The 22,926-nt window shown below is 48.4% G+C and overlaps 1 protein-coding gene across 6 annotated transcripts in view; it reads right to left on the bottom strand.

Moving 5' to 3' along the window:
- shroom3 (shroom family member 3) overlaps positions 1-22,926 on the bottom strand; it is a 45,768-nt gene that overhangs the window by 9,129 nt on the left and 13,713 nt on the right. For 3 of the 6 annotated variants that reach the window (XM_040197188.2, XM_078088388.1, XM_078088390.1), the window contains 18 exons: positions 20,169-20,366; positions 12,913-13,038; positions 9,888-10,106; positions 9,432-9,739; positions 9,121-9,343; positions 8,855-8,910; positions 8,295-8,712; positions 7,789-8,064; positions 7,161-7,569; positions 6,862-6,992; positions 6,629-6,778; positions 5,789-6,252; positions 4,899-5,129; positions 4,531-4,723; positions 4,048-4,324; positions 2,488-2,543; positions 940-1,019; positions 103-838 (listed from right to left, as the gene is read on the bottom strand). In XM_040197188.2, coding sequence (XP_040053122.2) covers positions 103-838; positions 940-1,019; positions 2,488-2,543; positions 4,048-4,324; positions 4,531-4,723; positions 4,899-5,129; positions 5,789-6,252; positions 6,629-6,778; positions 6,862-6,992; positions 7,161-7,569; positions 7,789-8,064; positions 8,295-8,712; positions 8,855-8,910; positions 9,121-9,343; positions 9,432-9,739; positions 9,888-10,106; positions 12,913-13,038; positions 20,169-20,366 — 4,551 coding nt within the window. Of the gene's footprint in view, positions 1-102; positions 839-939; positions 1,020-2,487; positions 2,544-4,047; positions 4,325-4,530; positions 4,724-4,898; positions 5,130-5,788; positions 6,253-6,628; positions 6,779-6,861; positions 6,993-7,160; positions 7,570-7,788; positions 8,065-8,294; positions 8,713-8,854; positions 8,911-9,120; positions 9,344-9,431; positions 9,740-9,887; positions 10,107-12,912; positions 13,039-15,934; positions 18,815-20,168; positions 20,367-22,926 lie in introns of those variants that run through there. The other 3 variants (XM_040197195.2, XM_078088391.1, XM_078088389.1) reach the window with 3 other exon arrangements.

Here is a 22,926-nt window from a genome sequence, read left to right as displayed (position 1 = left end):
AACAGTCAAATGGAAGAAGGGAAAGGGCCAGTTAAAACATTAGTAGAAAAGTACATAATGATAATATTTCTATGTTTTTATTTAAAAAGTTGTAAAACAAACCTTCCCACAGCAGTTTCCTGGTCAAATCCAAGAGGAGGAGGAGGAGAGAAGTCCTCCAAGACGTTTGTCTCTTTGATTGGCAGAGGAAGTGACGGAGGGTTTTGGAGGAAGACCTCATCGCAGTCCTCCTGCGAGAGGCCGGTGGAGGATTCCTGTGGCTGCTGCTGGTCAGCGGGGCCGAAGAAACTCGACTCGGAGATCCGCAGAGACGACAGGTGGTGGGAAGTGGACGGCTGGGAGGATGGGGGAGACGACGATGACGTGCTCCTGCTCTCCTTCCTGTTTAGTGTTGGCAAAATGCGTCTACCGTTTCCCCCAGAATACCCTTCAATCTGCTCCAGACTTAAGGTTCGGCCTGTCCACAGGTCTTCTAGTACGCCGGCGTCACTCAAACTGTGTCCTGTCTCTGTGTTCGTCTCCAGACCTTCCTCGTAGCTGGTGGTGTTACAACCATCACCATCGCCTGTGGCGGTTTGCGGGGTGCCTGGGAAGGTGATGGCGTCCAGGTCGGCCTGGCTCAGCCTCTCGGGAGTATGCCACCCAGCGCCGCCTCTGTCCTGACTCCCGGGGGGGGAGAGGGGGCACGGCAGGCCGACGGAGGCCGCCAAGGTGGAAGTGCTGTGGGTCCGCGGGCGCTCGCTGTTCCTCACTCGCTGACGAAGAGGGACGGGTGTGTGGGAGGGGCCAGCGTCTGGGATCGGAACCGAAGGAAGGGTCCGGGGGGAGAACGTTGGGACTGTTAGATAATACAAAACGTTAAGGATAAATGAAAATGAGAGGCCACAATACAGCAGTACAATAACTGTTGTATAGTTATAGTTAAGAACCTTTGCTCACCTTGTGAGGGTCCTGCAGGCTGGACGGGGTCCACACTGCTTTGGGAGTATCGTGGAGGGAAGAGGCCACCATCTTCAGGTCTGAGAGACACACAGATGTAAGAACACATCAGATCGTCTTACTTTACAGCCGTGTTAATGAGGACAAGTATGTTTATTCTAACTTAAGTTACACCAAGTTTAGACAAAAGCAACAACACACACAAATATTATAAAATGCCACAGAGAAAAGTACTTATGATTTATAATCTCAATGGTATTACTTTTAATCTGTGATGATCTCTTTTGCCAAAGAGTTTGGATTGTTTGCATTTCCTGGACGGAAAGAACTATTTAAGGACTAAACAAAAATATAGAACAGTTGTCAGTTAAAACACTGTGTTATGGGCCTTTACGATATGTTCTCTTTTAGATTTGGTATTAAGAGGTTTTACGGTCTACTGTCCTATCAGTTAGAAGTCAGAGATCTAATGATTGTTAGAGGTCCCTTGTCGGTAATCAGGAGTGATGCATTCACGTTCCTGCACACCAGACAGATCGGTTCAAACGTGCACACAGAATTCCTGAAGTGACCTCTGACCTCATTTAGACGGTCATGTGTGAATCGCTCCTCTCCCTCTGTCGCACCACCTAGTTTGTTTTCCTCTCCCCTGCATGTTCTCTAACCCTCCCGTGGTTTCAGATCCTCCCCCATCAACCCGCTCGTCACCCTCACCTGGTTCTCCCCCCCTCCTCACCTGCAGCGCCTCCCCTCGTCAGCCACCCACCGTTTAACCCCCTCACATCCTCTTGTTCCCTGCCACATTGTCCTGTGTGGTTTCCCAGTGAGCCCGATTTGCATCTGTTCTGACCTCGCCTGCCTTTTGACCCCAGATTCCCGCCTGCTGCTTCTCGGATTTGTTTTCCTGCCTTCTTGCCCTCCTGGTCTCGTCTACGGATTCCCTGCCCGCCCCTCTGGGTTAGTTCGCCTGCTGACGGATCTCCCGGTTTTGACCTTCCCTGAACGTCTGAGTAAATCTACCGGTCTCTCTCATCGTGGTCTGAGTCGTGCTTTTGGGCTTCATCGAGCTCCGGTACCAGAAACCGTCACACCCTCCTGCGTTCTCTCCTCCTCCCATTGAACTTCCAATTCTCTTTAATACTTTTCTCCATTCTTTTCTGTCATCTGAACCCTTTTTCTTCCTTCCTCCTTTTCACCAAAATATACTCGTCTGTTCCTGAGCTTTTTCTTGTTCCACCTCCCCATCCTTCCGTTCCCTCTTCTCTCCATCTTTTTACCCCACATGGACTCATAAGGCCAGTTTGTTTAAAAATGGCAGAGAGCATAAAGTTCTCCCACACGCTGGCTTCTAACCGCCTGTTATGGAAGACGGCGAAGGACGTCTGACCAGACCGACCACCACTGGGAAAAGATGCTGCCGCTCTACCGAAGAGGTCGTTTGAATTTCAACCTACATTCTTCTAGTCTAACCTGAAGTGAGCCGAGTTTGTGAGAAGGCAAAAACCTGCTCTGGACTTTGAAGGTGAGTCTGGACGGAGACGGACGTACCTGTCCACGGAGCAGCGCCCGGGTTCAGAGACGAAGACGTCGCCTGCGGGGAAGTCCTGAAACACACACGGACAAAGTCAAGTCCTTTGAGGAGGAAGCTCAGATCATTTCTCTGTGGAAACCAGCGGCCTTTTTATAAATAACCCCCAGTTTGGAAACATAAAGCCGGTGTGAAAGTATCACGTTTGCTTTCTCTCTACTGGCCATCAGGGGAACTGTCAGGGATGAGCGTGGGTGTTTAAGGAAAATGCACGGGAGAAAACAAAGACTATTTCATGCTGAATCGGCGCGTCAACGCACGCGACAGGATGACTGGTGCCTAATCAAGCCGGGCAGGAACCAGAGAGTTGTGCAACAGCAAAGGCTGAAATAGAACTCTGCGTGTGGAGTGATGCAAACCTGGAAGATCTCCGTAGTCTGGAGAAGCAGCCGGTAAGAGAAGGAACTTTTCAATTGCGTTTCAAATCTTCCCTCCATCTAAGTCTGCCGCTGCATCGGGTTTGAGCTAAAGGTTTGTTACTGCAGCGACCGTTTGCTACGGGTTCTGCTCATAAATGGACATGAAATTGTTTTATTAGTGTAATTAACTATTTATTTTGCTTGTACTGACCATTGTGAGGATTTTGCACTTTGGTACATTTAAGCTGTTGGACTTTTAACTACATTTCAAAGTGTACTTTTTTCTTCAGGATATTATTTCAAACTAAAGTTAATTATTTAAAGCATTTTTACATGTTTGCTGGTGTGTTGTATATTGCTGGGGACTTATGTATGTTTCTGTTTGTAGGTGTTTTACCTAATTTCCTGATTGGATAAATGCTATTGAAATGCTGCAACTTGAAAATGAAAATAAAAGTGGAAATGAATCTACGGCCTTGGACTCAGTCATTTCAGTATCAGCAATTTAAGTGGAATCCAGTGAACTTAAAATCTCCACGTAGATAAATTTCAGTCCCTTTTTCAAGTTGGAATAAAGTGAACAAACTCCTCCGCTTGTATAGAAGGGTTAAATGAATCTAGTTCTCTTGATTTGTTGACAGATCATTTCTTAATGATAATTACTCATCCTGAACAAAGGCATCTGCAGATAAATTTCAAACCCAATTCATTATGATACACCAACGGTAAGCAGAGTACCAGACCATTAATCGTTTAGAAGTTGTCCTGGCTGCTCCACTTAACATGGACGCTGTAAAAGCAGGACAGAGGGACCCTGAAATCTACTGTTTGAAGTAAGAGGACGGACTGTTTGTCCGTCTGAAGTGAAATGATGTTTATGTGACACCGCCTGCTCTGATCACTGAGATAAAAGACTAATTCAACCTTTACCGCATTCCTTTAAGGACTGTAGATGTGTTATCTTTGCTATCGGACGGCGCCCAGCGGCCGTCTCCAGCTTCCTGGCCCCCCACAGGAAGCTTTGAGGACTGTGGACATTTCCTGTGTGACTCGGGGCCAAATGTCCCATAACAGCGAGTCATCGTCAAGCCCCACAAATCCAGAGTAAATTCAGTAAGTTTAGTCTACAACAATGTCCACTGCGATGTGAGTGAGCGGCACCTGGCTCAGGGTCTCTACTGTGGGGGAGGAACGGGAGCGCTGGTGTTGAGGAGTCATTCCTTTCTTGACAAATCTCTCCAGGAGATCCTCTGCAGAGGCCGACAGCCCGGAGCCCCGAGGAGGCCCGGAGCCCCGAGGAGACCCGGCCCGCCACAAAAAGAGGTCCAGCTTGAGCTGAGGCTCTGCAGCCCGCTGTGGGGGGTCCGGACCCGGGGCTCTGCCAACCCCTGCTTCAGCTTTGATATCTTGGAGGATCTGGGCCTTGGGCTCAGGAGCACTGGGAGAAGAAAAACAGGATGGAGTTATTGAAATGTAATAATTCTACTTACAAATGACTGACTGTCTTTTGACAGTGTGTGTATGTATGTGTGTGTACATTATTTATATATATATAATATATATATAATGTGTGTACACATTATTTCTAGTCTGCACCACAGAGGTGGAGTGAGTCCTAAAGCCTGCTTTTGGTGTTTTGGATACCCAGAAGAAAGGTGCTCTGGAGCCCTGGGAATGGCCACCCTGCCCGGGTAGAAGACGTTGGACATGAGGCTGCGCTGGTCGGCTCCAGGAGGGAGGGTGGAGCAGAGACGCCTCTCCCCGGAGGAGAAGATTCGATCTGCACCGGAGTCCTGCAGGGACATCAAGCTGGAGGCGGAGGAAAGGCTTATGGTGTCTGAGTGACAGGAGGAGACCAGGGAGAAGGGAAGGAAGGAAGGAAGGAGAGAGGAGGGGAGGGAATGATGAGTAACAGAAAAAAGCAGAGAAGAAGAAACGTAAGAGCTGATTAATCTACTTAAATGTTCGATTTACCTCCTATTTATCCATCACTCATCAAACCCTCCACCCACCTGTGTAGCTGCTGTCTTCGGCCTGTAGATAAGCACTATGGGGCCTCAGTCCACTCCTCTGTCCTGCCTTCTCTCTCTTTTTCACGCTTCTCTTCCTCTCCACGTATTCAGCCAGGGCATCTTGTTGAAGCTGTCGCAGGTCGGGCCTTGACGTTGCATTTTGCAGCGCGCCGCCTCCGAACCGACTCGCCACAAGCTCAAACATCTTCCGCCGGTCTGCCACGCTGGTCTCTGACCCACAGGAAGATCCGGGTCAGTCATCATAGATGTTTGTTGTTCCATAATATACGATCACAATAATGCTAGCTGTATTGTATACCAAAACTTTAGCTTTCTTTATGATCGCTAAAGCACGTTTTCCTACAATTGAAATTTTGTAATACAAGCCAAGCTTCAGATACTTCATTGTGTTAAAATAAACCTGGCAAGATTCAGATTTGTCTAAGAAATGATCTATAGGAGTCAAAACTAATCTGTGGTACTGAACAATGCTGCTACCCGCTGCTAACGGTGCTAACGGTGCTAACGGTGCGTTTCATCCAAGTGAGCAGCCACAACGCAACACAACACATTCAATTCTTCAGTCCTGTTTCTTCTTAACCAGCAAAGGCTCCTCTTGTTTTTTTGCTGATTTAATTCTAATCTATATTCTGCTCAACATTAGCTCTAGCTATCTGTGAACCTGTTTAGGCTAAAGCGCGATTGAGATAAGCTGAATGGAAATGACAATGAGGAGCGACAGTACAACCGATGTTTTCTGTGTCTGTCTACACGTTTGTACTGTTATCAGTCATCTGGGTTTTAGCTTATCAAGCAATTCTACACAAAATGTCTTATTCGGTTGTATTGTTTAGTTGTGTGTATTTGGGATCTTCAACCGGTGTATTTACCTCCTCCACGCCTGAAGAGGGCAGCAGTCTCTGCATCTGTAACTCCGACCTCGTTCATGTTCTCAGGCTCAGAGTAAGATCGCTTCTTCTGGTCCACTGTTAGACGCCTGCGGCCGCAGATCCTGGTGAGGGCCGGAGGTCCGACTGGCGGGACAGTGGGAAGGGCTGGCGGGCTCGGGCCTCTGGCCTCCTGGCTGACCACGTGGCGCTCCTTGGGAGTGTGAAGGGAAGTGACCGGCGGCGGGATAACAACGCCCTGTGGTTTGGGCATGGTTTTGGGGCCTATTTTCTCCAGGGAATGGTGCTTGGATGTGACAGGTGGAGCCCGGTGGCTGCTGGAGGAGGAGAAAGGAGTAGGGGAACCAGGAGGTGTAGGGCTGATGGAGGAACTGAGGTCTTTCCTTCTGAAGGAGGTGGACCGCAGGACCTTGGTCTGGGCGTCTTTCAAGGAGTCCCTGTAAGATCTGATAAGAGACACGTCTCCATTGTCAGGGTGGCCCACAGAAACCCAAGACACTGACCTGCAGAAGGACTCGTTTATTGGAGCTGATGAAGTACTCTGACCTTTTGGAGGATTTTGACCTGTTTAAACTCTGTAGACCTGTGGAAATACTCCACAGGCCTGCTGAAGACCTCTGACCTGCTGAACTGTGATTGTTTGGCAGATTATGACCTGGAGTAATGTGACCTATTTGATGACTGACTGTGGGAGTACCCCAACCTGCAGAAGAACTTTGACCTGCTAAAAAAGGTGACTGGTTTAAAGATTGTGACCTGGTCGAAGAATCTGACCTGCGGACGACTGAATGGGAGGACTCTGACCTCTTAGAGGACTCTGACCTGTTGAGGGACGTGTCCTGCATGGAGCCAAACATCTCTTGGACGTCCTGTATCCGGGGAAAGTCTTTCCTGCTTTCACTTTCGCTGGATTCATCAAGATTGAAGGTGCTGATGCTCCTCCGGAGAGCTGCAATGGGATCCGCTGGGTTCCTGAAAACCAGACAGAAATGCAGTTTGTATTGTCCCATAATAAATATATATCTATGCATAAGCTTTATCAACAATCCATTTACCTGTATTTCATGTGTTCGCTGTTGCCTCCTCGGTAGCTCATGGTCCTGTGGGCTTTAGTTCTGCTATTGCTTCTCTCCAGCATGTTTCTCAGGTCATCTGCTCCACAAGGGGAGTTGCGGCTTTTCTCGATCTGATTCAAAGGCAGAAAATATAAAGTTGTTAAGAGGAGTAACGTCCAACGCGTATCCAGACTTTCAAATCCGAGAGGCATATTTCACTGTGTGGTAAATTAAAAATGCTTTTGAGTATTGCTTATTATTTGCTTGTCAGCTGAGGAGCGCACGTTCGGCTCACTCACGTTGTCTGGGGCCTTGGCGGCGCTGTGACTGCGCTGCTTTCCGCTGCGCTCCCGACGCTCGAAACAACTGACCTTCTCCAGGACGGAGAGGCTGCGGACGGGCCCCTGGCCGCCGGCGCCGCCGTTGTCGTGGCTACTGGAAGAAATGACACTGTTGGGGCTAGCGCATCGCTGAACCTCAGCAAGGGCGATCTCCAGACGAGTCAGTGGGTGGTCTCTGTCCTTCTCCCACTCTCGGTGGTCCCAGTGCGGGTTCTGCGGAGCTGCCGAGTCACTAGAGTGACGGGGATGAGGATGGCAGGCAGAGGGATGCAGAGCCGGAGGCTGAGGGTAGGACTGGCTAACCTGCCCCTGGGGGAGCCTGGATGATGCCATGGGCTCTGAATAGTCGCTGGCCTGCTCCATTGATCTGAATAGAGGGGGGGGGGGGGGGGGGGGGGGAGTAGTACGTAAACAGGTGGGACAGTCATCAATGCCATCAAATGACTTCTCCCCGAAATCACAAATTCCATCCATTCCATCAGCTACAGTTTGCACAGCGGGCAATGAGAGAATCAGACCTCTCAAATCGGTGGGAAGTCGTAATTAGAATTGATTGCAACATGTCAACCAGCATCACCGTGCGTACCTGCTGTTGTCTCCTCTGGCCTGTAGCGGCGTGCAGGTCTCCGCCCGCCGCGAGGAGAGCGGCCGGCATTCAGCGGTCGACGGGATGTGAGCAACATGTGGATCCTCTTTCTGTTCCTGGAACACATGGCTGTTGGTTCTCTGGCTTGTGTGCATATGGGGCCCTTGGAAGCTGTGACCGTGAGGTCCCTGGTGGCTCGGAAGCCTTTGGGTCCCTGTGTGGTCCTTGGATTCCTCTCCAGCTGTTTTCATGTTCACACACTCTTCCTGTTGTCGCCTGATGAAAGGAGAAGACTGAGTTACTGATGGGTGATCGCTGCGTTACTGCCACGTAGCATGATCATGCTGTCTGATGACCTAGTATCTCAGACGCCCCACAACGTCCGGACAGTACAGAGGGATTTAGCCATACGTTGTCAAAAAAATAACTTCAGCTCCCTTTTTTTCACAGCCAATGGTTTGAAGGTGAAGACGCTACAGCTGTTAGCTGAGTAGCATAAAGGTCACCTGTCAGCCTGGAGGCCTGGAGGCCTGAGCTGCGTAGAGGCGGAACAGGGGTGTAGTGAGATGTTGTCTTGGTAGCCGTTTTCATCAGCTGGCATCCTTCCATCCCTCCGCCTCTCCGCGGCTCCTTCCTCTCTCCCTCCGTCGGCCGGAGCTCGGTGCGCTGCCGAGGAGCTTGGCCCCTGGCGGGCGCCGGCCACCTGTGCATAGTGGGGCTCCAGCCGTGGGACGGGGTTCACGCCCGCGGGCAGAATGAGCCGGCCAGAATGGGGGCCACTGTCGGGTGGTCCGGAGCACGGTCCAGTAGGGGAGGAGGGCTGGGGAACGCCTCCCCCCTGGCGAGGCTTTGTGGTGGGGCTGCTCTCTGGACTCTTCTCTATCACCGTGTGGAGCTGCCCCTCGGCGCCGTACGAGCCTTTAGCTGGAAGCACAGTAATCGATGATGATGTCACATAGAACATCAGAGGCACAGTGACTGCTGCGTATGAGGTCATTGTTTCCAGAACAAATGGTATATTTGAGACCCTAAAATGAGAAGTCATGTGAGTGTAAATGTTATTTACCTGCATTCGAGGCCACAGGGCCACTGGAGTGATGCCAGGAGCCTTTCTGCAGAGACCTGAGTAAAAACAACACCAAATACCATTCGATGAATCTATTTTTAACAACCGAATAGATTTGAATAATATTGTATATACTATAACATTCATATCACATTAGACCTTAGGGTGCAGTGCCACGTGGGATTGTGGAAGTGGGGCAGACTTTGGTGATGAGGATTTGTTGACATTGTCGAATCAATCGTCTCAGATTGGCAGCGCCTACTCACCGCAGTGATCGTGCGTGATCCAGACTGGACCAGGAGTTTGGTCTGTCGTGGTTCCTGATGGCTGTGTAGCTGTCGCTGCGCCTCGGTGGAGCGGGCGCCCCCTTCAGGCTTTCGTAGGAGCTGCGGCTGGCTGGTAGGCCCCAGATGGGACCCACGCTGTGTCTGTTTGATACCGGGGCGCCGCCGCTGCCACTTCCCCGGTAACAGACCCCGCCCACTGAACCTGTTGCCAATAGTACAAAAGCAGAAACAATGAAGTCCCGACATTAGAGTTCCATTACCCAAGAGCCCGTCCTAAAGCAGAGCGTCACCTTGCACATCTCGGCCCGGCCCTGGCCGATCCGACCCCCCGCCTCTGGGATCGCTGCTGTGCGGCAAGGCGCCGGAGGCGGAGCTCAGCTCATGCTGGGCATCGTACCCCGTCCGGCCGTAACACGCATCGGCCGCCTGCATCTCTCCAGCGCCTCCTCCCCTCTGAGGGACGGTCTCCAGCGAATAGGAGCGCTCCGGGCTGAAGGAGGGGTTGGAGGTTAGGTACTCGGGGATGCTGGAGCTCGTGGAGAACGAGGAGTAGGCAGAGTCCCGCTTGCTGTGGAGGTGGTCCATGCTGTTGGAGGACCTGGATATGATGAGAGATTTATTTTGATATCATGGCATTGACACATGGAAAGCTGCGAAAGAGACACGTTGCATTTCCACCGCGGGATTTGGTGGCTTGAATCAAGGCGAGGCTAGCAGGTTTGTGCTAAGCTACACTTGGTACGGACCTGCCAGAGGACAGCTGGTGGCAAGAGGAGTAGGCGGGGTGGGGTCCGCTGTGCGTGTGGTTGCCTAGTGGGTGGTGATGTTGAGCTCCGGAGTGAAGCTGCGAGGACTGGGGGGGGTCCAGGCTCTCCATGCTGCCCCTGGAGCTGTACTGGTCCGGACTCTTCCTCAGGTAGTTGCCACCAGAATCAAACCCGCCGGACAGGTCGGTGGTCGAGGCACTGAGACAGAATGACATCTTTATCGGGGACACGAAGGCCAACATCAGCGTGCGAACAAGCTCAGAGTGGCAATGCTAACATGCAGATGTTAAGCGGGTAAAAACATCTGGATTTAAGGTGTTCGAATGCGAAGGGGAAGACACAGTCCTGCCCTCACAATCCAGAACATAAAGACATTGCAAACAGTTAGAAACTGCAGAAAATGGGTATTTTTGGAACGTGAGGGACGTCTTTGATAGAGGGGAAGATTTGAGGAAAGTTTGGATAACTTCTTTTTCTTTCTTTGGAATTTCTCATCACTTTATTAGAATGTTTGTCTAACTCATAACATGATGCAGTGCAAAAGCACAGACTGACACATTGAGTTTAGATTCTTTTTTGGATTCTATTTGCAGAAATGCCCTTTTTGCTGTATATATACACGTCGTCATTTGTGCATATGGCAACGGAAGAAAAGTGCTGGTCTGATAATTGTTGTGATTTAATTAATCGTCAGAAAATATATAAACCTCAAAGGGTTCCCTGGTTAATGGGCTAGTTTTACTTCCTTTGGGCTTAGAATATGATGAGTAAGCCATGGAAGTGTTTAATGTTTTACAAAAGGTAGAACAAGGTGCCAAGTAAATAAATGGTTAATAGTTATTTCAGAGTCAAACTATTCCAGAAATGTTACAGTCCGACCTTACCAGATTTGTGACATTTACCAAAAAGGACTTAGGTGTATTCAGACACGTCACAACGGTTACGTAACCAGGTGCAAGTCTGGAAGGGCGTTTATCTCTTCTGCCCGTTGCTTGTAAATTCAGGGCTTTCCTCAGTCTAGATAACTGCCCGGAATGTACGATTTGTGCGCTCGAGTGTGTCTACGTCACAGTTTGACCTACCAACTCCTCCAACCGAACACAACGTGATTACCGCTCTGGAAACGGGGACACTCTGTCTGCATTCTTCTTTAACTCCTCTGAGTCTCTTTTCTGTCCCCAGTGGACTTTCTGCCTCCTGTGGCTTCATTTAAAGGCAGACAGCTCCTAAAAAATGGCGGCAAACTATTTATTTTGATCCTAACTTTACGGGGGGGGGGGGGGGGGGGGGGGTGTTGCCATGGGAGACCCAAAGATGAGGGGGTAAGGGAGTCAGGAATGCCCCCCCCCCTTCTACAGGCATCGACGTCAACGCCCCCTACATCAATGCCCCCTACGCCAATGCCCCCTACGTCAATGCCCCCTTCGTCAATGCCCCCTACGTCAATGCCCCCTACGTCAATGCCCCCTACATCAATGCCCCCTACGCCAATGCCCCCTACGTCAATGCCCCCTTCGTCAATGCCCCCTACGTCAATGCCCCCTACGCCAATGCCCCCTACGTCAATGCCCCCTACGTCAATGCCCCCTTCGTCAATGCCCCCTTCGTCAATGCCCCCTACGTCAATGCCCCCTTCGTCAATGCCCCCTACGCCACTGCCCCCTACGTCAATGTCTCCTACGCCAATGCCCTCTACATCAATGCCCCCTACGCCAATGCCCCCTACGCCAAAGGCTTTTATTTGCCTTCCACTGAAACCGTGATGTAACTTCCTGTGATGACATGAAGCGCTTTGCAGGATATACAACGAGCACACGCATTAAACATTAGTTACTGTTTCTGCAAGACAACGTGGACAAAACTGTCTATAACACACACACACCAGTACTCCACCCACACACAGAAAAATTCTCTAAAAATGTCCTCACTTTGTAAAATGTCCGCTCTTTAAAAACCTGTTCCCTCTCTTGAGAGATGCGCTCACTTTCCCAAAAACAAATGTGCCCACATTCCAAAGTGCTTTTAGTCTGAGGTCATTGTTGGTACAAACTGACACGGCAGGACCTCGTAATGAAAACACAGCACGCAGACGGTCAAAGGTCACGTCATGGAACAGACACATAGCAGCGTCACACATTAATCCCACTTCCTTCAACCAAACAAACTCCTGGTGCCACGAAGCGTTGTTAGAGCGTCAAACGCCGGGCATGTACAGTCCTGTGCTCAATCACGTGTCATTACATCAAACCTCAACTGTCCGTTAGTTCTTGAGGAAAGAAGAGAGAACACGTTTCACATCAGGAGGGAAAACTGCTTTCTCTTAGTTAGAGATGAGACTGACAACATGAACTTTGACCCTCTGCGTGACTGATATCAGCACACGATAAACGATAAACCTGGTTTTCCTATCTGGGTTTATTCCGTTTGTGACCACAGTGCTTTTGTCTTTATATCTACACAAGTTTCCACACAGAAGTCAAACTGTACATGAATCTAATTACTAATGTTCTTGGCTGGTGACATGGGACATGCAGCCAATCGCCTTTCGAGTTACAAAAGACCAAAATATGATGCTAACATGTCACCTTTCTTCACAGAAGTCCCACTGCCAGGAATACTAATTATGGAAAGGTTCACAGAAATACTCAAATAACACGTTAAGTAAAATGAACGTAACAAACAACAAACAAGAAATCTGCGGCAGGGGGGAGTGAGACAAGGTGCTGCACGTCTGTCCAAAGCCACATGTGTAGTAACAGTAAAGTATGTGCAGATGACAAATATATATTATACCCTGTCCTTTTCTCACAGACTTCTATACAATGGCCCCCTGATGGCTGTTATAGGGAGTAACCTCTACGTTGGCTTCGAAACAAGAGCTTTGTTGTGTCCTTTAGTCCAAAAAGCCTTTTCGACATCATTTGATGAACACCTGCAGGCTTTGCGGTCACATTGCCTCACCTATGATGGTGGATATTCATCAGAGCTGTTTTTGACCACTGACCTGGCGTGGTAGCTGTGGTGCCAGGAGCTGCTCATGGTGTCCATCCCTCCCTGATCCGGCGGCTGCTGACCTTCACCGAGCTTCGTCGAATGCCACGAGTGAGGACGGGACGCCGGCTCACTGCGTCTGCGGGTTGAGACACACAGACGGAGTCATTTCAATGCGACAATGCCTTCTGCAACAAACAACTACTTTCCAAAGGTTACGAGGTTACAAGATGAACCTTCTCGTTCCAATCACGCCCAGGCAGGCAGCAGAGATTCCATTAAGGTCTAATTGTCTGGCACTTTGAAAAATTTTACAATCAAGTGTTATTTGGTGAGCTGCACTGAGATGCCTGGTCAGGACCCCTTGGCAACACTTTTCAAAGCACCGGGTACCTCTCTCTCTCGTCGTAATACGTGGGCAGGGTTGTGTACCAAACCACTCTGTTGGGTTCAGCAGGAGATTGTGGTTTGGGTTCAAATACGTTTGTATCCTCCGCTGAGTTCCGTTGGCAGGTCAAGTATTTTACGTAAGTTAACTTCAAAGCAACAAAGGACGCAAACGTCTACTGGGTGAAAGCCGTCCATGCAGACTTTATCTACTGCTGTGTCACCTGACTTCCTCCTCAGCTACTGCGGCCACCAGAGGACGCTGTGCACATGCAAAACTGAGGCTCGATTACTACGTGGAGCCCCAAAGATTGACTCAAAGAACCTCTGGATTATTTGACGCGTTGGGATTGAGAACAGGTCTTGTTTGCGCATGCTAATCAATGTTAAAAGTAATGCCTGCTGAGGTGCATTTCCACAGATAAATCTTGAGCGTAAAGGTCTGACCATGTGACCGAGGATATTTGAAGCTGTGATTAGTTGTGAATTGATCATCAACTATCTGTGTGGTGATTGAACAAAGTTTGAATGATGGATCAGGTTTCAGATACTGTAGATGTCCAGCTTGTCTGTCCTCCGCTTTATATTTCCAATTGTTTCATACTTGAACCACAACAGAATAATGTATCAACAGGCACTTGAACTGACACCATTGAGTGAATTCATAAATTCTTACTTTCAGCAAGAATCCTAATGGATGGTACTTCTTCTTTTTAAATGTCAGTCAGAAAACTTTCTGAGCAGCAGTCTCAACAACAGAGCAGAACCGTGTCCTCCCACGGTAACACAACACACACACACACACACACACACACACACACACACACACACACACACACGTGCACACACACACATGCACACCGCTGCATGATCTCAGTCCACAGAGATCAGGCGTCTTCCTATCTCTGCCTCTCCCTTCCCTTCCTCTTGAAAACATGTTCAAATGCTTTCAACTTCAGGCCGCCAGAAGAAGCAGCTGATGCTACTTTGCTTCCACACACATTCTACATCGGGTCTTTTATTAGCTATTTTTATATGTATTTGTATTGTTTGATTCCACTTGAAGCAAATAAATTCAAACTGATTGTTAGCTTTAGATTAGCTTTAGAAAGACAGGAGTGAGCAGAGGGGTATTCAGTTATTTGCAATCTGACATGGAAAGGCCTCCCAAAAAATGAGCTTGTGCCTTGGTTTTGAATTAATTGCATTATAATATTTAAACTCAATAAAAATAATATTTTTATTCCTAAAATAGGTATGACTTTCTTTTTCCATTGACCAATTGTATTACATTTTGTAAACATATTTTAGTAAGTTGACTTAAAATATTGAAATTAAAGTTGGGAACAGGGCAAAAAGTTATATTTCCACAAGAAACCAATTTTTCTGTGTTGCGCGTTGTCTTTCTGATGCTGCGTCTCCCCCCCGTTGGCCCACCGTGACCCCCAGTTTGGGAACCGCTGACTTTTCCAGTATAACAAGTGAAAAGCAATAAGGAGGACTGGATGATGTGTGATGGTTTTGACATCATCGTGTTCAGATGTGTTATCTATCCGGCTGTGATAAGAGGCTTCGGTCCCGTCCCTCGTCGTGCTGTTTAGCTGCTCTGTGGTTATCCACGCAGATAAACAGGAAACGATTGTATCTGAGTAAGTAGGAGACAGAGCCATGAAAGCCTCTGTGAAGCCCAGGAACCCCGGTAATGACGGGACGTGACTGGAATTCCACAGCGCGTTATCGCCCCCGTTACACGTGCTCAGATATTCACCCTCAGCCATCAGCTCTCGCAGGGCGGCCTCAAGACAGAATGGAATGAGTCCGTTTGTGACCCCTGGAGCACAGGAAGTCGCCCCGGCTCACTCCAAGACAAGCCAAATGAAGATCTTTAGGAGAGCCGACAGGTATCAGACCTGCTGCAGATGAACAATACTGATGACGAACTAGACTCCCGCACGCTGTTCACCTAATTCACATCCATCAGGAATCAGGAAACATTTACTGCCATAACATGTCAGACATACGAGGAATTTGGCGGTTGGTGCGTAACAGCAGACAGTACGACAATAGACGACCGTACGGCACATGCCGAATGTCTACGGCATGTGTATATATTTATATGTTTTGTGTGGGTATATATTTCTTTTTTACGTTTGACTTTTTTCTCTCTTTTGATACTGTAGCTGTGTGGAAGGAGGCCAAAGCAAACACGGACAATTACGCTTCATGCAGAACAAATCCTTAAAAACTATTTTTTCCTCATTCATGATGAAAACCCTTTGCGCATCAGGGTCGGGACCATAAACGGATGAAATGCTGGAGTCCGACGTGAGGTCTAGGTGGACATTGGCTGGGCCACATGCAGAGCTGCAGTCAGACAGGGCAAATTGTAAATGCTGTGTAGTTCCTGATTTGTGGCCACAATCGAGTCTCTGGAAGTATTGAGATTAAATTACTCCAGCAAAAACATTCACTTCGTCAACACTGACAATGTTTTGCCTTTTAGGGAAAAAAAAACCAGTACAAATTTTGTTCCAGTCAAACGCCTCAAATATTCCAGTCCGGACATCAAACATCACGTTCTGAACAGTCGTACCAACCAACACATGCCGTGTTTCTGAGTGAGGAAGGTGACTTGTGGCCCGTTTTACCTGCTGGTAAACCTGAGGACTCTGGAGATGAGGCCGGTCGCCAGCCCGTTGACGCTGGCTTCCGATGGCGACCGACACAGAGCCCCTTCCGAGCGGCCCAGCTCGGCCTTCTTCTGCTTCTTCCGCAGCTTCCTGCGGTAGAACGCCTCCAGCAGCTCCATGGCTCCAGACATTACTCTGTTTCCTGATCTGCTGTCTTAGCTGGACTGCTCTTAATCAATTGTTTCTTCTTCTCTTAGAAAATCCAACAAAGTTCCATTTCCACACCGTTTACTTGCCGTTAGTTTGGCATCTCCTTGCAGAACGCTACACAACTGTTACCGACCTGCTCTCCTGTGCACAAGAGCACGTCCAGAAGCACTTGTCCTCTAGTTAAATCGATTGGGCCGTTGGTGGCCTTGGGTCTTACAGAGTCATTTCTGCTGTGCTTGTTCTCTATTTGACCTTTAACCTGGGACCTTCCCTTGCTCTCCTGTCTTCTCTACTCTAACACAAATTAAAACCTTCTTTCTTCATCAGAAGCTGCGTTGCACTCTGTGCTGCGTCTCCTTCCAGAATGTCCTCATCCAGATCCACGCAAACCCTCCTCTTCCTTGCTGCGTTGATCTGCACCGAAAAGACTCGCCCCTCCTCGACCGCACGCCGATCCGTCCCTCTGGCAGTTCCAGTCTCGGGCTGATAGGTCGGAAAGACGTCCCTTGCATCGGTCCCCGTCCCCAAGCTCATTAAGCAAACAAAGCAATTAAACATCATTAGGCTGTATGATAAACGCATCGAGTAAACATCCTTCTCCCTACTTGGTCCGGCTCGTAGCTGCTGATGGGCTGTGTGGACGAGAGAGCATCAAGAAGAAGAAGAGAGAGAGACGGGGTGGGACGAGAGAAAAGAGGGAGGTAAGGTAGGAAATAGCTGAGGCGAAGGAGTAGCATGATGGAGGGAGATAAAGACTGATGGAGCGATGGAAGGAAAGGAGGAAATGCTGGGACAGATAAAGGGGGAGGATGAAAAGGGGAGAGGGGTGAGGGAGTTGAAACTACGCGGGATTCTTTCCTGGAGCAGATAGTGATTTAGAAATGAAAGAAGGGAATCCAGCTAGATGGAGGAAGGAGGACTGGAACAGTGAGGAGGAGGAGGAGGTTGGATGAGTAGAGGATGGAGGACACATGGAAACAGTGGGTGATTGAGGCGAGCTTGAAGCCGCGGGGAGAAGGACGTCCCGTGGTGCAGCGTGTGATTCCACAGCCAACAGTGAATCGACTGTTACTCACTTTTAGAGTATCAATGCTGCGGCCCGGCATCCAAAAACACTGGCAGACATCTATTTCTTAGAACATGAATAATCCTACAGTTTGGTCGTCCACTATGGAGCCAAATCCAGGTCAAACGTTTTGATCATTTGAAAAACAAATGTCTGAGTCCAAACCATATTCAACCCAAGTGAAGTAAAAGCGAAAAGGAGACAACATTTTCCTCCTCATTGGTACTTCTACAGGTGCCCATTATTCACAACACGCCAGCTGGATTCCTGGGAGTCACGGGAATGTCCTGATGTATCCGAGATCCCAGGAGGAGGCGTGATGTGACATCTTCCCCTTTGTCGCGTTGGGATCGGGTGTCGGGACCACGCCGCCCCCGAGGCGCTCCAATGGAAGGCTGCAGCCCCAGTTTGAAAGCAAAACGAGTCCTTTCCCACAAGCTGCCCAAACCAAAGCAAATGCTATGCTAATGCTATGCTAATGAGAACTAGGATATAAAAAAGGTGCAAAAAGCCAGGATTAGATTTACTGTACAGTGAAGTAAAAGGCTAGTTAACAAAAATAACGTTACCAAATTACACCCAGCTAAGTCAACGCTAAAGAAGAGCGGCTTAAATCAAACTTTATCATTACTACCAAAATTGTGTGTGCTTGCAGGCAAAAGGGAACTTTTTTTCTGTGTCACGGGTTAGTTTGCTGTTGAACAACCGTGGACGTGAGCAGTGACTACGTGGAGCATCTCACAGGTTGGATGGTAACCAGCGTGACGTACAGCTCATGAACAATGAATGCCGCCACTAAAAGATGCACCGCGTCTCCTAAACGTTAACGTTACTCTGACACAGTCTGGCTCAAACTGTCTTCACTTCCCTGTGTGTGTGTGTGTGTGTGTGTGTGTGTGTGTGTGTGTGTGTGTGTGTGTGTGTGTGTTCAGGGTGTGTCTCTCTGAACACACACCTTATCTGTCGCCGTGGGAAACTGTTCCTCCGGCTCAGAATAATCATCTCCTAAATCTGCACAGAAAGCAAAGGGGATGCCGGAGCTCCGTGTTTGTGAGTAAATGTTGATAAATGTTGCTCTGCATGTTTGGTGTGTGTCAAATTTGTATTTGAGAAATATGTCAAAAGTGTGTTTATAGTTTTTCATAATGTTTATTTTTTAATGTTTGAACTGTGAAGCACAGCGCAGTGCAACACACATTGGACACCTCTGTAATGGTCACAGCTAGTGTGTTAATGCAGGATTAACACTAGACTGCACCTTTACCCTACAAGCTGTGTGTGCGTGTGTGTGTGTGTGTGTGTGTGTGTGTGTGTGTGTCAGGGAGTTTGTTTGATTTGCACGTGTGTGTGTTTCTTGTAATTACGTGATGATGTCGTCCCAGAAAAATGCGATGACCCAACAAAAGAAACATCCGAGGAGGAAAGAGGAGAGGAGAAGGAAAGCGGGGAAGTTGAACAAAGGAGACAAGGGGACAGAAGGGAAGCAGGAGGGGACGTAGGAGGGAGGAAGGAAGGAGGGAAGAGGAGTGTTTATAAATCCGTCTCATAATAACCAGCAGCCTCATGGGGCTGTGATGGCCCGCTTCCTGTTTCTGGACCAATCAGAGACAAGCTCCTGCTCCTCAGACGCATCCGATAACCGCCCTCAGCCACGGGGATTGTGGGAGAATAGAGACCGACGGTGGCCAACGCTCTGGTGGCTCTGTGCTGTTGTTTCAATCACCTCCGCCTACGTGTTGCTGCTCAAAGGCACTTCAGCCGGTAAAGACACAGGAAAAATTCCACTGGCGCAAACGTCTGCAGTCACGCTAGCCCCCCCTGGAGGCTGGGATGTTCATCACACACACAGTACTTCAGGGGTCCGACCTCCTTATTAGGATGGAACTGTTGATAGCAGGGTCAGTATTTATAGACTGTTTAGTTCTGTCAGAGGACCGAGCTGGACCACACAACCCAGAGGGAGAGAGAGGGAGGATTGAACCAGGAAGCTACTATAGATTAGATGTACAGGCCTAATTCACACACACACACACACACATGAAAACCCAGTAATTCACACGTGCCACTGTAACATTAAACATCCAAATGAATTGGACATGAGTGTGATGTATTAAAGTCTAATGAAGAGCTCGGCTGAGCCTCATGACGCCCTACAGGGGGGGGTTACCATAGCAACCCCCCTGTCTGCTTACAGTGTTTCCCTGCTGATCATAGTCAGACACACGTGTTGGCGCTCACACGCCGAGGAAGCCCACACGGGACATCCCTCACACCAGGGGGCGCTTCAGCTCGCTGCAGGACACTCATTGGACTTCACTTGTTGTTTGAAGACGCAAAGCCTTCCAGCGGCGATACACACATGCTGATCATTTATTGATACTGGGCCTGTTGTCGGACAGAAAGTCCCAGTCAGGGACACCGTGGCCCATTTCGTTGGTCTCTCGCCTGCTCGCTGCCCCGCATGCACGATTACCTCTTCATGTCCCTCTTTTTTTAAACGTCCACGATTGTCAGCGAGACGCCCGCCGCCGAATTGCTGGACGGGTGCATTCGAGATCCTGGGCAACAAACCAAAGGGTGACGTCTGGGTGACTACGTCCCCTTCTTATCTATGAAGTCTATTTCTACAGATTCATGGGCTGGCTTGAAATGATGTCTCCTGCTAACTTTCTAAAAGGAACAATATGCAGAGTATATATATATATATATTCATTGATATACTGTTTGAATAAGATGTCCTTATGTTAAACTGTTGGAATAAATGTTAAATGTTTAACCGCAAAGTAATGATGCGTGTTTGATACCTTTTTTGCATTGAATTATACGGGGATGTTAAGTGAAACGGATTGGCTGACCCTACCAAAGAAGAATCCACCACCTACGGAGGAATGAAAAGCTTTGCTGTGCTTAGTTACAGTTGCAGGAACTGACTGGGCAACCGTTGGTTGGGGGACGGGTCGTTGGAGGCTCTCCTACCGGTTCTTGATGCGTAGTTGGACTCCTCCACCTGAACATGGTCTGCTGTGGTGGGATGACGGCGTTTGTCGTTTTTGTTGCGGCGGTGGTGGTGGTGTTAGAGATGGAGGAGGAGGATAAGACGAAGGAGCAGGAGGCCGGGCAGCGAGGGAGGAGTGTGAATAATCAAACTCCTTCATGTATCCTGGATCAAACTCCCTGAAAGGAGACACAGAAAATGATGGTGAGAAATCTCTCCTCCTCCTGCACGATGTTAATATACACCGTTAATATACACTGAATAATGAGTTTGTAATGAATTTAGTGAATAGCTTCCGTATGCTACAGAATAATTGAGATGCTCTCAGAATACGTTTCCTTCTCTAACTTTTATTGGGATTGTCTTCCTTGCGAGCAGGTCGGCTGATGAATAAGCATCACACCTACAGATTGTCCACGTAGCTGCCAAACCAGGCGGGCTGTGGTCAGGTCCGACCAGTTCAAACATGAATGTATGCTTATTTATCCTATGAAAGGATGTTCATACTAGCGGAGGTGCAGCAGGTATTGTGTTGGCAGCGAGCAGCCACACCCAGAACACGCCGCATGTAGACTGATGCACGCGATGGTGGACCAAAGCTAATTCCTCCTACACGCTTTTAGCTGTTGGGTCCAACATGCTAACTAAGAATGCAATGATTCATGAAGCTGGCCCAAACCGGTGAAGGCGATGTGTTTGAATTGATATTAATTTTGGGTTAGAAGGGAGTGAATTCAAAGTTTCAATTGAAACTTCATAATGATTCATTATTCCTCCTCCTCTTTAGTGGAACCAGCTTCCACTTTCAGTCCGGGGGGCACATTCGGCCAGCTCTTTCAAGGTAAAGCTTAAAACTTTCCTCTTTGATTTTGCTTATGGACACCTGCCGTGGACATCTGATGGTGGTTCTATCTGATGGTGGTTCTATGAGATGGTGGTTCTATCTGACGGTGGTTCTATCTGACGGTGGTTCTATGTGATGGTGGTTCTATGTGACGGTGGTTCTATCTGACGGTGGTTCTATGTGATGGTGGTTCTATGTGATGGTGGTCCTATGTGATGGTGCTTCTATGTGACGGTGCTTCTATGTGACGGTGCTTCTATGTGACGGTGCTTCTATGTGACGGTGGTTCTATGTGACGGTGGTTCTATGTGACGGTGCTTCTATCTGACGGTGGTTCTATCTGATGGTGGTTCTATCTGATGGTGGTTCTATCTGATGGTGGTTCTATCTGATGGTGGTTCTATGTGATGGTGGTTCTATGTGATGGTGGTTCTATGTGATGGTGGTTCTATCTGACGGTGGTTCTACGTGACGGTGGTTCTACCTGACGGTGGTTCTATCTGATGGTGGTTCTATCTGATGGTGGTTCTATGTGATGGTGGTTCTATCTGATGGTGGTTCTATGTGACGGTGGTTCTACCTGAAGGTGGTTCTATATGATGTTGGTTCTATGTGATGGTGGTTCTATGTGATGGTGGTTCTATCTGATGGTGGTTCTATGTGACGGTGGTTCTACCTGAAGGTGGTTCTATATGATGGTGGTTCTATGTGATGTTGGTTCTATGTGATGGTGGTTCTATCTGATGGTGGTTCTATGTGACGGTGGTTCTACCTGAAGGTGGTTCTATGTGATGGTGGTTCTATGTGATGGTGGTTCTATGTGATGGTGGTTCTATCTGATGGTGGTTCTATGTGACGGTGGTTCTACCTGAAGGTGGTTCTATATGATGGTGGTTCTATGTGATGTTGGTTCTATCTGATGGCGGTTCTATCTGATGGTGGTTCTATCTGATGGTGGTTCTATGTGACGGTGGTTCTATGTGATGGTGGTGGTCCCTGCAGTGGTCCTGCTGTGCGTCTGGTTTACTACTCAGTTACTTGAATCATTTCTGTCATATAGTCTCATGTATTATACATTGTTCATTCTGTACACATGACATCATTGTAGTCGTCCATCAGGAGACGGATCCTCCTCTGACGTTCTCACTAAGGTTTCTTCCCTAAGGGTTTTTTCATTGTTTGGGGAGTTGTTCCTGTGCCGATGGTGGTTTCGGGGCAGAGGATGTTGTATGTGTACAGACTGTAAAGCCCTCTGAGGCTAATTTGTGATTTTGGGCTCTACAAAATAAAATTAATTGAATTGAATTCATTATTAACATCCAAATCATGACTCCCCTGATGCTAACAGTCATTCAGCGTTGATGACGGGTCGCCGTGGTGCAGGGGTTGAGAGGGTGCACGGGAACCGCAAGGTTGGTAGTTCGAGTCCCGGCTCGTCCATGTCCCATGTTGAAGTGTCCCTGAGCGAGACACCTGACCCCTAATTGCTCCCCGGGAGCAAAGTGTAGAAAGCTGAGGGTTAAAAATGTAACGTAAGTCGCTTTGGATAAAACCGTCAGCTAAATGAACTGTAATGTAACGCAGCCGGTTAATGTTTGAAGGTTAAAATACTATTAATTAAGGCTCCAAACTGGGCACACATTTTCGTTTGTATTATTTAATTGATTCAATATTTGATAGCGTAGGGTATCGCCGTGGGGGAAGTGTTGTTTCAGTGTTTGTACAGCGTAATACAGAAGTTTGAGTCCTTCCTCATTTTTTAAGAATGACGATATTTTACCAAAGTTGAACACAAATTGACAAGTTTATCTGTTAAAAATAAACTGATCCGGCCAACACACTGAGCCGGGACATGAAGCTCACCGTCACGCTTACGTACTGTTACACTGCTATCA

This window comes from Gasterosteus aculeatus, chromosome 14 (genome assembly GCF_964276395.1).
Source record: "Gasterosteus aculeatus chromosome 14, fGasAcu3.hap1.1, whole genome shotgun sequence".
NCBI lineage: Eukaryota > Metazoa > Chordata > Actinopteri > Perciformes > Gasterosteidae > Gasterosteus > Gasterosteus aculeatus.
The sequence above is the reverse complement of the archived record's forward strand: the minus strand, read 5'-3'. Positions and strand labels throughout refer to the sequence as shown.